This window comes from Tetrao urogallus (genome assembly GCF_951394365.1).
Source record: "Tetrao urogallus genome assembly, chromosome: 8".
Lineage (NCBI taxonomy): Eukaryota > Metazoa > Chordata > Aves > Galliformes > Phasianidae > Tetrao > Tetrao urogallus.
The window spans coordinates 8,129,934-8,141,433 of record NC_136821.1 but is presented as its reverse complement, the minus strand read 5'-3'; the positions used below and the strand labels follow the sequence as shown (position 1 = coordinate 8,141,433).

The following is an 11,500-nucleotide window of genomic DNA, read 5'->3' as shown; positions in this document are numbered from 1 at the left end:
GTTGACAGTGTCTCCTACTTCTTATTAATCCTTTAAAATGCTTCTTCAAAAGGGAATTTTACAGCAATATCGTGGCTTGGGAATCTTGTTTCTAAGCTGGTATTTCCTTTCAATAGCTTCGTTACAACCTGTGCAGGCCACTGCCTCTAGGTCAGCACTTCTTGTCCTTCTTTCCCGTGTGTTTGCTTCAACCTCTGCGTGACAAATGAGAGCCTCACAGCTCCCCGTAGCAGAAAGCAGATACGAAGGCGTGCATTGCTCACGTCGGTCTCTTGGGCTGCGCGACAGTTTTCTGCAACTCTAATTAAGACATGGACTGCGGTTACACCAGGATGCGGACCGAGCCAGCCCGGCGTATTTTTGCTTTTATTATGATCGTTCCGATCAGCACGGCCGCCCTCCGCTTCGCTTTGCTGCCCTCCAACGGGTGGAAGAGGCGATCCCTGGCGGCCGCGCTCCGAGCGAGCGGTCACATGAGGAGCCCCCGCCCTCCTTCCCCCGCACCCCCTTGCCGCGAATGGCACGGCCCGGATGCGCTTGTACGCAAGGAGGGTGCGGGCGAACCATTGAGCGGGGGTGGGGGAACCCGGCAGCCGCCGGCCGGGAACAGCCCTTCGGGCGGGCGCTGCGCTGCGGCGGGGGGAGCGGACGTGACAGGCGGAGGGCGATGGTGGTTCCCCGGGGACAGGAGCATCGGGCCCCGCAGGAGGTACCGCGGCCGCGTTTCTCCCCGCTTCTCCCTGGCGGAGAGGCCCGGCTTCCCCCGGCCGCGCGCCGTGGGGCCGCTCCCGGGGCTTCGTGCGGCGCTGCGTTGTGCTGTGGGGCCGGGGGGAGCGGGGCCCGGCGGCGTCGGGGCTCCCTTGGGTCAGCCGTGCGCCGTGACATTGCTCGGCCTTTCGTGCCGGAGAGGCGGGGGAAGGTTTTGGGAGAGCTGGTGGGGAATGGGGGGGGGTGGTGGGGTGAGGGGTGTCTGCAGCGTGCGGTGCCCAAAGGAGGGCCCGCTGCCTCGTGTCCCGGTTTACCGGCCTGCCTGTGAGCCCTGGGTGCTCCCTGCCTCCGCTGGGTTCTGTGGGTCACCGTCCCTTATCATAGAAAAACAAATTAAAAAACAAAAAAAACCCTAACACTTTTAGGGGAGCGCTGCCTTGGTAAGGAACACCCAACCTACCGCTAGCAAAAACTAGATGAATTTTTTTTTTTAAAGCCATACTTTGTCTAAAATTGCCTTGCCTGAACTGTGGAAAGCCACAACAAATTATCTACTGGTTTTTCTCTAAGAACGAATAAATAAATAAATAAGTAGATGTGGTAATGTGGGCTGGGCTGTCATGTGAAGGCTGAAATTGAAGGAAATGTACCTAACTGAGAATAAATGACCTGTGTTACGGCCATTGGGACAGGGTACAGACCAGGAGTTTGGATAGGAGAGACAGATTGTAGTATTTAAATGGGTGGGGAAAAAAAACGTGGCGTTTAATCCATGCATTCAGTACTTCTTTAATATTTTTCACTGAAACAACCGAGTTAATGGCAGCCCATGGTTTCTCTAACTTGTCCTATGTTAAGATATTTAAGTCTGGAAAACATTCATAGGAAGTATGAGGGGAGAAACGTTGAATGAGTGTTCTGTTGCTCATTTGTCAGGTTGAAACAAGGGAAGATGAGGAACAAAACATCAAGCTGATGGAAATTTTGGAACTGTTGGTGGCTGCTGGGTATTTCCGAGCAAGAATCAAAGGGTTATCGCCCTTTGACAAGGTGAGACTAATGCATTATTTTACAAAAACCTTTTTAAAGTATATGTGGATTACGTTTTTCTTTCAAGTTAGTTTAGCAAGTCTAGGTGACTCTTGTTCAAAAATAAAAGACATTTGCAACATTTGCAATGGCTTTGCCATTTAAATGTGTCTGCACATGAGCCCTTTTCAAACAGTATGCACCTCTTATGTTTTGTAAAACATTTTTATGCAATGAAGTCTGTCTTAAAAGAGACAGCTGGGTTCAAACCAATTGCTGATATGCTTTTCTGTGCATGTTACGGCTTAAGTTTGAGTCATATTTAGGGAATTCTGCACCTCTGTCAACTGCAGCTAAAACTACTAGGAATACCTGATGTTTGGAGATAAACACTTCTTGCTTTTTATAAAGAGCACAATAATTTTTAAAAGAGAGAGATTTGTAGTGAGAGAATTTGTGAAAGAACAGAATGGTTATTTTAGTGAAATTATTTTGGGGCTGTTTTACATATCTGTAAAGTGTCATGTGTATCAAGCATTCATTGTCCGAGGCAGGAAGTATGTGATAGTGACAATGAGCAAAGTTCAAGCTGAAAAGAGACTTCTGAATTGTTTTAGTGCTGACACTGTGAGAAGTTCCTGCACAGAGGTTTGAGAGGAGTTTTTTAAATGGACACTTCTGTTTTCTGCTGTTCCTTTGCTCATAGCACAGCTGTATTTTCCAGTACAGCTTCAGTTTCTGAGAACTGCATGGCATTACTGATCTTAGGTGTTACAGAGGCTGTGCACGCACACACAAAGTAGTTCCAAGGAGACAGCCTTGGGGTGTAATGCTGCTTTTCTGCATAGAAGTGTATGCATCAGGTTTATACATGCCTGAATGCAATTGCAATTGACAGTGCCCAACTTTTACAAAGCAAGCATTGCTATTGAAAACAACTGGCTGCTAAGATGGAAAGAATACTGGTTAAGTGTTTGTCAAGAGGGCTAATTAATCTTAGAAACCTTATAAGTATGATGTTAAGTTTTTCTGTTTTAAACTGTTCCTTATGCTCATCATATTCGCATACATTTAGGTTACATTGGATATGTTTGCACGAGATTGTCTTTCAGTACTTTAGTGTTTAATGAAAGGTTGATTAAATGGCTGAGGAGTTTAAATATGCCTAAGTAGCTCTAGGAACAGGGTCTGAAAATTCTCTACAGAGTTAGGGATGTACATGACCATTTTTATACTGCACACATAGCGCTTGGTGTTACGAATGTCAGCATTTAGGATTGTAGGATATATTTGTTTCTGTCTCTTCAGGTTCCCTTGGCACTAACCATGCTGTTGCTCCTCTGGTAGGTTGTAGGTGGTATGACGTGGTGCATCACTACCTGCAACTTTGATATCGACGTTGATTTATTGTTTCAGGAGAACTCGACTATTGGTCAGAAAATGTAAGTTGTTGAAATGGCAACAGTGTTTTGTTTTGTTTTGTTTTTTGGTCTAAGGAAAAAAGAAAGGATAGGAAGAATTATCTGATATTTGCCTGTTTGTAACGAGGATTTTCAGTCAAAGTTTCTTCGTTTTCAAGATCACTAACTTTCAAAACATTCTGTGGGTTTCTGGGATTCTCAGGCTGTGGTTCTATGAACTGTAAGACCAGAAAGAAGCTTATTGTAAATAAAGGCAGTGTTACCCCCTCTGGGCTGCTGTACTCTTACATATCCCTACTATGCAGCAAAAGCATTTATTTGGCTGAATAATAAACTGGATTGAGAACTGATCCAGCTTAAAACCTACCGAAAAAAAAAAAAAAGGAAAATAGTTTTAACATGAATCAGTTACTGGCTCCAGGTTTCTGTGCAGCTGTACAGATGCTTGTGCTGGCACGAGGGATGATGCAGAGGCCAAAACAAAGGACAGAAAGACCACACTGCTGGAAACTGGAAACTGTGGAATGCAACAGTAGAAGACCATCCTTGAGTTCCCTGTGTCTGCAGAAGTAACCTCTGATTCCTCTGTCTGATTCTGGGTTGCAACTGTAGGCATCAGCAGACAGAATCTAAACCATGACATTGTTGCCAAAACAGTTACCTATCCTTATTGTGCCCTAATGAGACCATTTTGTTTCAGTATAATTTCTCATGCAAGGAATTCACAGGGATTAGCTGGTTTAGGAGTATTCGGAAAGGCTGTGAAAATCAATGAGAAAAATCATGAGAGAGAGAATCAATTCTGAACTGCATTATTTCTTTGTGTTTCTGTGATAAGAGCCATAGTTAAAGTTCGTGGAAAGTAAGTTATAGTTATAGAAGTTATAGAAGAGACTTACTTTCTCCATGTAGTTGGAAAGAGTCTGTACTGTTTTCTCAAAAATCATTTAGCATTGGCAAGACTTTAATGCATTTAGAAATAAAGATTTGTTGTTACTCCATTAAATTTAGAACTACTTGATCATCACAGCTACATAAAGCAAAAAAACACAATTAAATTTAGACGAGCGATGAAGATGGTAGTGGTGGGTTTTCTTGTTCTGTTTTTTTTTTGTTGTTGTTAGCTGCCAAGAAAATGTTTCTTACCCTTAAGAACAGGAAATAATTAAGTTATTCTTAAAATGTTCTTTTCTCTCTCCAACTGACTGCATGTAAAACTGGCGAAACAAAAAACCAAGCTTAACTCCCACAGCAGCAGAAATGATTTATTTGTATTTTGTAAAGGCACTATTCCAAGACTCTAGTCTGTCTCATCCCTCTTCTTCCTCTTCATTTCTGTCAGAGTATCAGTTGTCCATCTGATCTGAGCAGTGCAGGATATCACTGAAGTCGGTACTGGGCCACTTAATTGTTTTCCTTCATGGGAAAATCTAATTTCTCCACGTTCATTCTTGATGCTGACACCTGCTTTAAAATGCAGTGTAGAGTACGGGCAGCAAAAAAGGCCTCGCTCTACAATGAGGGATTTTTTTGGAAGCAGAATGGTGTTCTTGTAGGTGGATGCTTTGTTAGAGTAACCTTTTCATTTCACCAGATCGGAGTGAAATAATTGCTGGTAAATTCAGTTTTATCCACTTCAAACCACAACCATATGAACTATACTCTGCTTAGCAGTTAGGTGTAGTACATATTTGTACTCCTAAACTTTCAGTAATGACATTGGGATAATTTGGCAGTTTTATTAAACAAATTTTTAAGTCCTTAGAAGAGATGTTTTAGTCTTTGAATGCATATCTTTTACAGAGTATTGCTAAAAGACAGCATACACACATAAAAATAAACACTGTATCTAGCATTTTGTATCTTAGGTGAGCAATTTCATCTGAAATGACAGGTGATTTAATCATTGCTGGGGAATATATAGTGCAATGTAGAAGTTATTCTGTAACTGAAAGTTACAGCTGTATGCAATGGAAGCCACTAGAGGGAACTTTCTAACTGCTAATTGTGTTTGCAAAAATAATTGGAAATTTTCAAGAGAAAATTGGGGTACGTGTGCATTTGTGTTCATCTGTTTTTGTTTGGTTACTTTTTTTTTTTCCCTCCTAATAGTGCCTTAACTGAAAAAATTGTGTCAGTATTACCAAAAATGAAGTGTCCTCATCGTTTGGAACCGCATCAGATCCAGGGTCTGGATTTCATTCATATATTTCCTGTTGTACAGGTAATAATTGTGCTATGTATCAATACTTTGCTGAAAAAGGCCATAAAATTTGCGTTTAGACTTTAACAAGGTTCCATACCGTAGTACTGTTTGTCTCTTTATTTAACTTTGAAATGAGTAATGATAGAAAGGTAGTTCACATGAATGCTTTCGAAGAGCTGAATGGCATTATAGATGTTTAGTATAGTATAGTATTAGTATAGTTTAGTATAGATTATAGATAAGAAAAACACAGATGCTGAATTCTTTGAAGTGTCTCTTGTGGTATTTGTCTGCTTAAAAGAACTGAAGGACTGTATGAGTGGAAAAATAAATCTGTCTGATGTGACCTATTGCTATGTGTTTGCTGAGCAGCACTGACCACATGCATCCTCATAGTTCTCCATTTTATTAAGATTCAGACTGACATGTGATAAGTTCCATTTACATGTGGTATCTTAAGAATGCTTGGTATGTTATTGTCATTCTTCAGACTTTAACTTCATCTGCACACAAAAACGTATTCCTCATAAACAGGGAAAGCAGAGGCAGTCTGGCCAGGCTTTTTCTTTATCTCCTTTCCTCCTTCCTATGAAAGAGTGTAGCAAGCAAGAGTTTCATATAAATTCCAGTTTATAAGAAGCAAGGAGAACTTCCTGGTTTTCTTATCTTGTAGTGAGAGGCTCTTGAGGGAAATTACTCTTAACTCTCTTTCCCCCAGATATGCTACTAGTACACAGCTTTCAAGCTGTAATCTTCCTGCTTACAGAGGTAAACTTGTACTTTGTCAATGTGATTTTGTGCTTCTGAACTTCTATCCTACTGGTGAAGAAAACCTACCTCAGATTAATTTCTTGCCCTGATCAATTTGAAATGATAATAATTGGCTACATATATCGTGTAAATGACATCTCTCACAGGAAGAATAATTCCTGTCCTAAAGTGAAAATGTAAATTATTACTTCTGCTCCAAAAAATGTACCACCAGGTATTCTTTTCTCTTAACCTCCTTTGTCCAAAATTTGATTTAGGATGTTACTTCTGGACACTTGGTCTTAATTGCTAGTACAGCTAATCCATGCTTGGTCAAGAAAGTCTTTCTTGGTGAACGTAAGTTGTTGGTTTAAAAGATCACTTTCTGGAAACGTGGCTTTCTGTCATTTTCTGGAAGGCCGCAGGATCTTAACAGGCCTAAGACACCACGGCTTATAGGAATTGTGTATTTGATAATGACACTTCACTCAATTCATAGCTGTTTTCAATATTCACTTACTAACTATAAATCACAAGGCAGTCCTCAGGTGATACAGAAGCTCTTTCCTCTGCTTAGAGTTGTGTTCCAAAAGCTTTTGCACTGTGCAAGCTAGTCCAGTGAACTCATTAGCAGGAATTTAGCTGAATCCTTCTGAATAGGAAGAATTAAATTGTCCTGGCTCACTGCCACAGGCTGTAAAACATTTTTTTCTTTTTTTAAAAATGGGGGAAAAAAAAAGACTTAAAAAGTCAGAACCCAGTGAGCAGATATGGTGAAGTTCTTCTGAGTGAATTCTGCTTGTGTTTACAGGGAAAAGTACATACACAATCTTGTGTGAAGGTGTGCTTTGCAATTTATAGCTTATATTTTGAGCTCTCTTGTTGTCAGCGTGCTCCCTTCGCTTTCGTGTTTATAGCGCAGAAAACTGGTTTTGGCTCAAACTTGAATCCCAAGTTGGATCTGATCTCTGATGTGACCTGCTGCACAGGCTGTCAACAGCTCACAAGATTTATCTTCTCTGACAGTATTTAAAGTGTACTTGAATCTCCTGTGGCTTTTTGTGTGGTCTTATAAATATCTCAAGAAATGTTTTTGTCTTTCGCAGGCATATGGTTCTTGAAAACTTCATAGGCTCAAAGTTGCATTGTTTCACAGTGGAGTTGTAGTTGTGAAAAAGATCAATGATCTGTAACAGGAAAAAATAGTTGAAATGTGTAGAGCCTAGATGTAGTGGCTTCTAATGGGGCAGAGCCAATACTCATGAGGTCACATCCTAGTGGTGTGCTATGGACTAATGAGAAAAGACAAATTCTGTGCTGGGCCCTAGCACTGAGAGCCCAGATCTGTTCAGCTTGTGATTATGTCCAATTCCAGCCCATTTGCCTCCACTCTGACTGCTCACCTGGGCTGTGAACAGCCTGAACAGTTCAAGCTTGCTTTGTAGAAGAATGTCCACAGACTATGTAGAAGCTACCTGGACTATCTTTCTTTGTTTTAAAGTGTGCTCCTGAAGGCATCCTTGGAGTAAATAGGGGTATACCTGCCTGCATGCAGAGTATAGTCATCTTTTTGTGTCTGTCTGTAAGCACATTACTTTTTGGAACCACAGGCTGTGCCGTAAGTAGTGAAGCAGAGGGACAACCCTGATGGCTCATATAGCATAGTAGTGTTTTGACTATAGAATGTGATATAATTTTTGCTGGCTGATAGAATAGATGTCATGGTCTGGTGAGTTTGAGCTACACTGACTGTTCCATGGTATAAACAGAAATGCCAGAAAACTGAAGTTCCACTGTTTTGTGTACTACTGTGGTTTTGCTCTATGTTATGGAAGTACAATGTTAATAATGTTTAACAAGTAGTAATGATGAATACTATTGAAAATCTAATTACTTAGTATCCTGGTCACACGTACATTGTAAAAGTGTGTTACTAGCTAAAAGTGTGCTACTGTGAAGTTAGTAGCTTCATCCTGCTTGGATATAAAGTTTCTCCAACTCATATTATTAGAAGGGATAAGGAGGGCTGTAGATCTTCTGGGGGAAGTCAATTATTGATTTCTTTTTTTTTTTTTTTTTCTTCCTTTAAAATGCAATCTAAATGAATAATGCTGAAAGTGATACATGCTTATTTGCATTTCAGAGACTCATCATTTTTCTTTTTGGAATACATTTATTTGAGATGCTAATATTTGGATCACACAAATCGATCTTGGTAGAATTCAGATGAACTTTACTTGTAGTTGTGAAGATTTCATGGTGTTTATAAATCAGTTTGACAGCTGAGAATTCCTAGTAGTTGAAGCTTCAATACTTTCAATACTTTCCATACTTCTTGTAAGAAATTAATTAAAATATAAAAGCAACTCAGTATATGAGAAATTGTACTACAAGCTAACTATAGGGGAAATCATGAAGGAGCATAACTAATTCTGCAATACTGTTTAAAATCACATACATAGAAGTGTTTCGGGGTTGGGTATCAGGCCCCATTCCAAGAAGTGTGGAAGGGGAGTCAGTTCAGTCTTTAGCCTGTTGAACCCCTCTGTAATGTGAACAGAGTGGCTCAGAAGTGGTTTGTGTTGTACAATATAAGAAATGAAGCAGAATGAAGGTTGTTTAGGTGTTTACATGTGAAATTACAACTGCAAGGGTAGCCATGTGATTTCTTATAATTTCTTATTAGTTGTGTGATTCGACCTTTCATTCCTCTCTTTAATTCATAGAGGAATCGCCAACGTGATGCTTATACAGTAGCTAATGCTGGTCTTTATTTAGGAGTAGGAGTAGGTCCTTCAGTTACCATCTACACAAATAAATTTTCTTGTTTGTGTTTTTCTTTATTGTATTAAAAACAATTGTGCAGCAGTTCCATGTTGGCTGTTGTTGTCTTCCTTCCTTTTCCCACTGATGCAGATTTCTTTTTCAGTGGCTGGTGAAACGTGCAATAGAAACAAGGGAAGAAATGGGGGACTATATCCGTTCTTACTCTATATCACAGTTTCAAAAAACTCATAGACTTCCAGAGGTAAGACAGAAAATAATTTGCTTTTCTGTTACAGTATGTAGAATGCCTGGGTGCAGTATCAGCATCACAGCTCTGTGAAGTGTTCATGCCAACTTTCTTTTTCTGTAATGTAGTAATGAGATCCCCTAGAAGGACTAGGCTTGCATAAATGTCAGATACTGTATAAGCAGAGACCAAAAAGACTGCCACTCTGGATACAGTTTTAAAGATGTGCCTACCTAGCAGATGTGAGAAACAAATATTTTTCTGCTATAGGAAATCACTAGCATTTCAGCAAACAATTGGTCAACTCAGTTAGAAAGCATTTGACAAATTTGTTTGCTAAACTTATTACAATGGTTGAGATTAAGTCTTCATTCCTGGTATTTTTAATCGCCTCTGATGTCTTGCAGGATGATGAATTTATGCAAAGAAAAGAGAAGGCTATCAAAACAGTTACTGATATCTTTGTAAGTAAACTATTATTATTTTCTAATGATCAAGAAGCAAGCAATTGTAGTAATGAATGATAGCGTTTGGTTTAATTCTGCTTGAAGCATCTGCTCCTGGATTTTCTCCTGAGAAGCTCCTATGCTGAATATCATTCTCAGGAAGGGTTACAGAAGACAACACTTGATGTTGGAAACCTTTTAGGTACATCTAGGTAAACCACCAACATAGTGCAAGGTGTTCCATGCTATCAAACATATCACAGGGTTGCTTACAGGTTGTTCAGCCTTCACTGGGCTGTTTGTCTGAAGCCATCAGCAACTGGGCTTAATTTATTTTGAATTTTATCAAAATGGCAGTGATGTCTTGAGTTTAAATGTCTGCATTTCAGACCTTGTCATTTTTACTGTTTGAGTTAGCAGTGAAAATATACACCATGCTTCGGGGAAGTTATCTTCAGGTAGCAAATGTTGATTTGGAAAGATGGTATCCATTGGGTTCTTCCTCCTTCAATCCAGATCCTCCAACTCTGTTTATATATTTGAAAGCTTTTTAACAAATGCTTCCAGGATGTGTCATTGCCTCTTATCTGAATTCAGATGCCTGGCTAATAGCTCAGATTTCTGTCCTTGCTTGCTGTCTTATTTTTGCCAGCTTGCTTGCAAACGTGTTTTGAGAAATGATGAGAAATGTAGGTGTGCTTTGAATAGGGCACTTCCAGGAGTCTTCCAAAAAGTGGTGAAAATGCTGTTCTTCTGGGAAAATCACTGCTATTTCAGGCAGCTCCTGCCAGGTGTTTTACACTCTCATTTGTGGACAGAGGTGTTAAGTGCTGGTATGGTGGGCAATGTGATCACTTGTTTAGTGGACTGCACCAGACAAATCATCTTATTCTTTTGTCATATTTTGAAGGCATTTATTTTTCCAAATGAACTACGTGAGTTCTGCTGAACTGAATGTTATGTGGTTGAATTAATGTATGTTTTAAAAGGGTGTTGCTGTAAGTGTCCTCAGATGATGACTGATGTATGATCTCTCACTAATATGTTTGAATAATTATTTCTGCCATGACAGTTTTAATTACAGGCATTAGTAACTGTTGTTACCCATTTCAGGATGGTGTTTTTTTTGTTCTTGAGATATTTTTATTTGTCAGTTTTGTTGGATTGTTTGGGTTTTTTCTGGGGGGTGGAGGGAGTTATCTCCATCATAAATGAGTGTGATTGTTTTATCTGTGTACCAGTATAACCTTCTAAACAGAGGGAACAGAAGATTAATTCATGAGATCTTTTAAGGTATCAACACATGAGTGTAGTCCAGAGGAATGTGGAGAATGAATTTTAAGGGGAAAAGGCACACAAGCTTTCCTGTCTGTCTATAGAAACTGGAAGGAAGGATATAATCTCAAGACTTCTGCAGGTCACCTTTAAATTGCCTTACAATGGAATTGGAAGAGAAATCAACTTTCCTAAAAGAGAATCACCATGTGTGAAAGATTAGGCTGTTGTCTGAATTCATCATTAGACCTGTGCTCTAAGGACCTGCCCTTCTTTACTCAGAGGGACAGTACAGTGTGATTTATGGTCCCAAGGTTAGAAAAGGGAATATTAAATATCAGTAATGGTTATTACAGTAAGTACTGCCATAGAAAAGTGAGTGTCTATTAAATGGAAATTCTCTTACAGTGACTTTGTTCAAGTATTTGATTGGCTAATGCCAAGGCTAATGTTAATGGTACTGTGGCTACACTTTATATACAGTATTTTGTACCACTGTAAAAGCTATGACTTTCATTGCTTTTCTGTGGGTGTGCAAATGCATGTTGTGGGAGTTTCTTCATGGCAAAAGGCTTGTTGATGTTACTGGTAAAAATGTAACAAGGTTTGAAACAAAGATGACAGAAATTCAGTTTGGAAACAAGTGAAAAAT

General features: G+C 39.8%; 1 protein-coding gene across 1 annotated transcript in view; it reads left to right on the top strand.

The window, feature by feature from the left end:
• Positions 1–667: 667 nt before the first annotated feature.
• Positions 668–11,500, top strand: part of CCDC93 (CCC complex scaffolding subunit CCDC93) — a gene marked incomplete at both ends in the record, with an annotated part of 32,612 nt that continues 21,779 nt past the window's right edge. Inside the window, 6 exons of the mRNA XM_079539140.1 lie at positions 668–709; positions 1,645–1,758; positions 3,085–3,179; positions 5,271–5,382; positions 9,044–9,142; positions 9,535–9,591. Of these exons, the coding sequence (XP_079395266.1) occupies positions 668–709; positions 1,645–1,758; positions 3,085–3,179; positions 5,271–5,382; positions 9,044–9,142; positions 9,535–9,591 (519 nt within the window). The remainder of the gene's footprint in view (positions 710–1,644; positions 1,759–3,084; positions 3,180–5,270; positions 5,383–9,043; positions 9,143–9,534; positions 9,592–11,500) is intronic.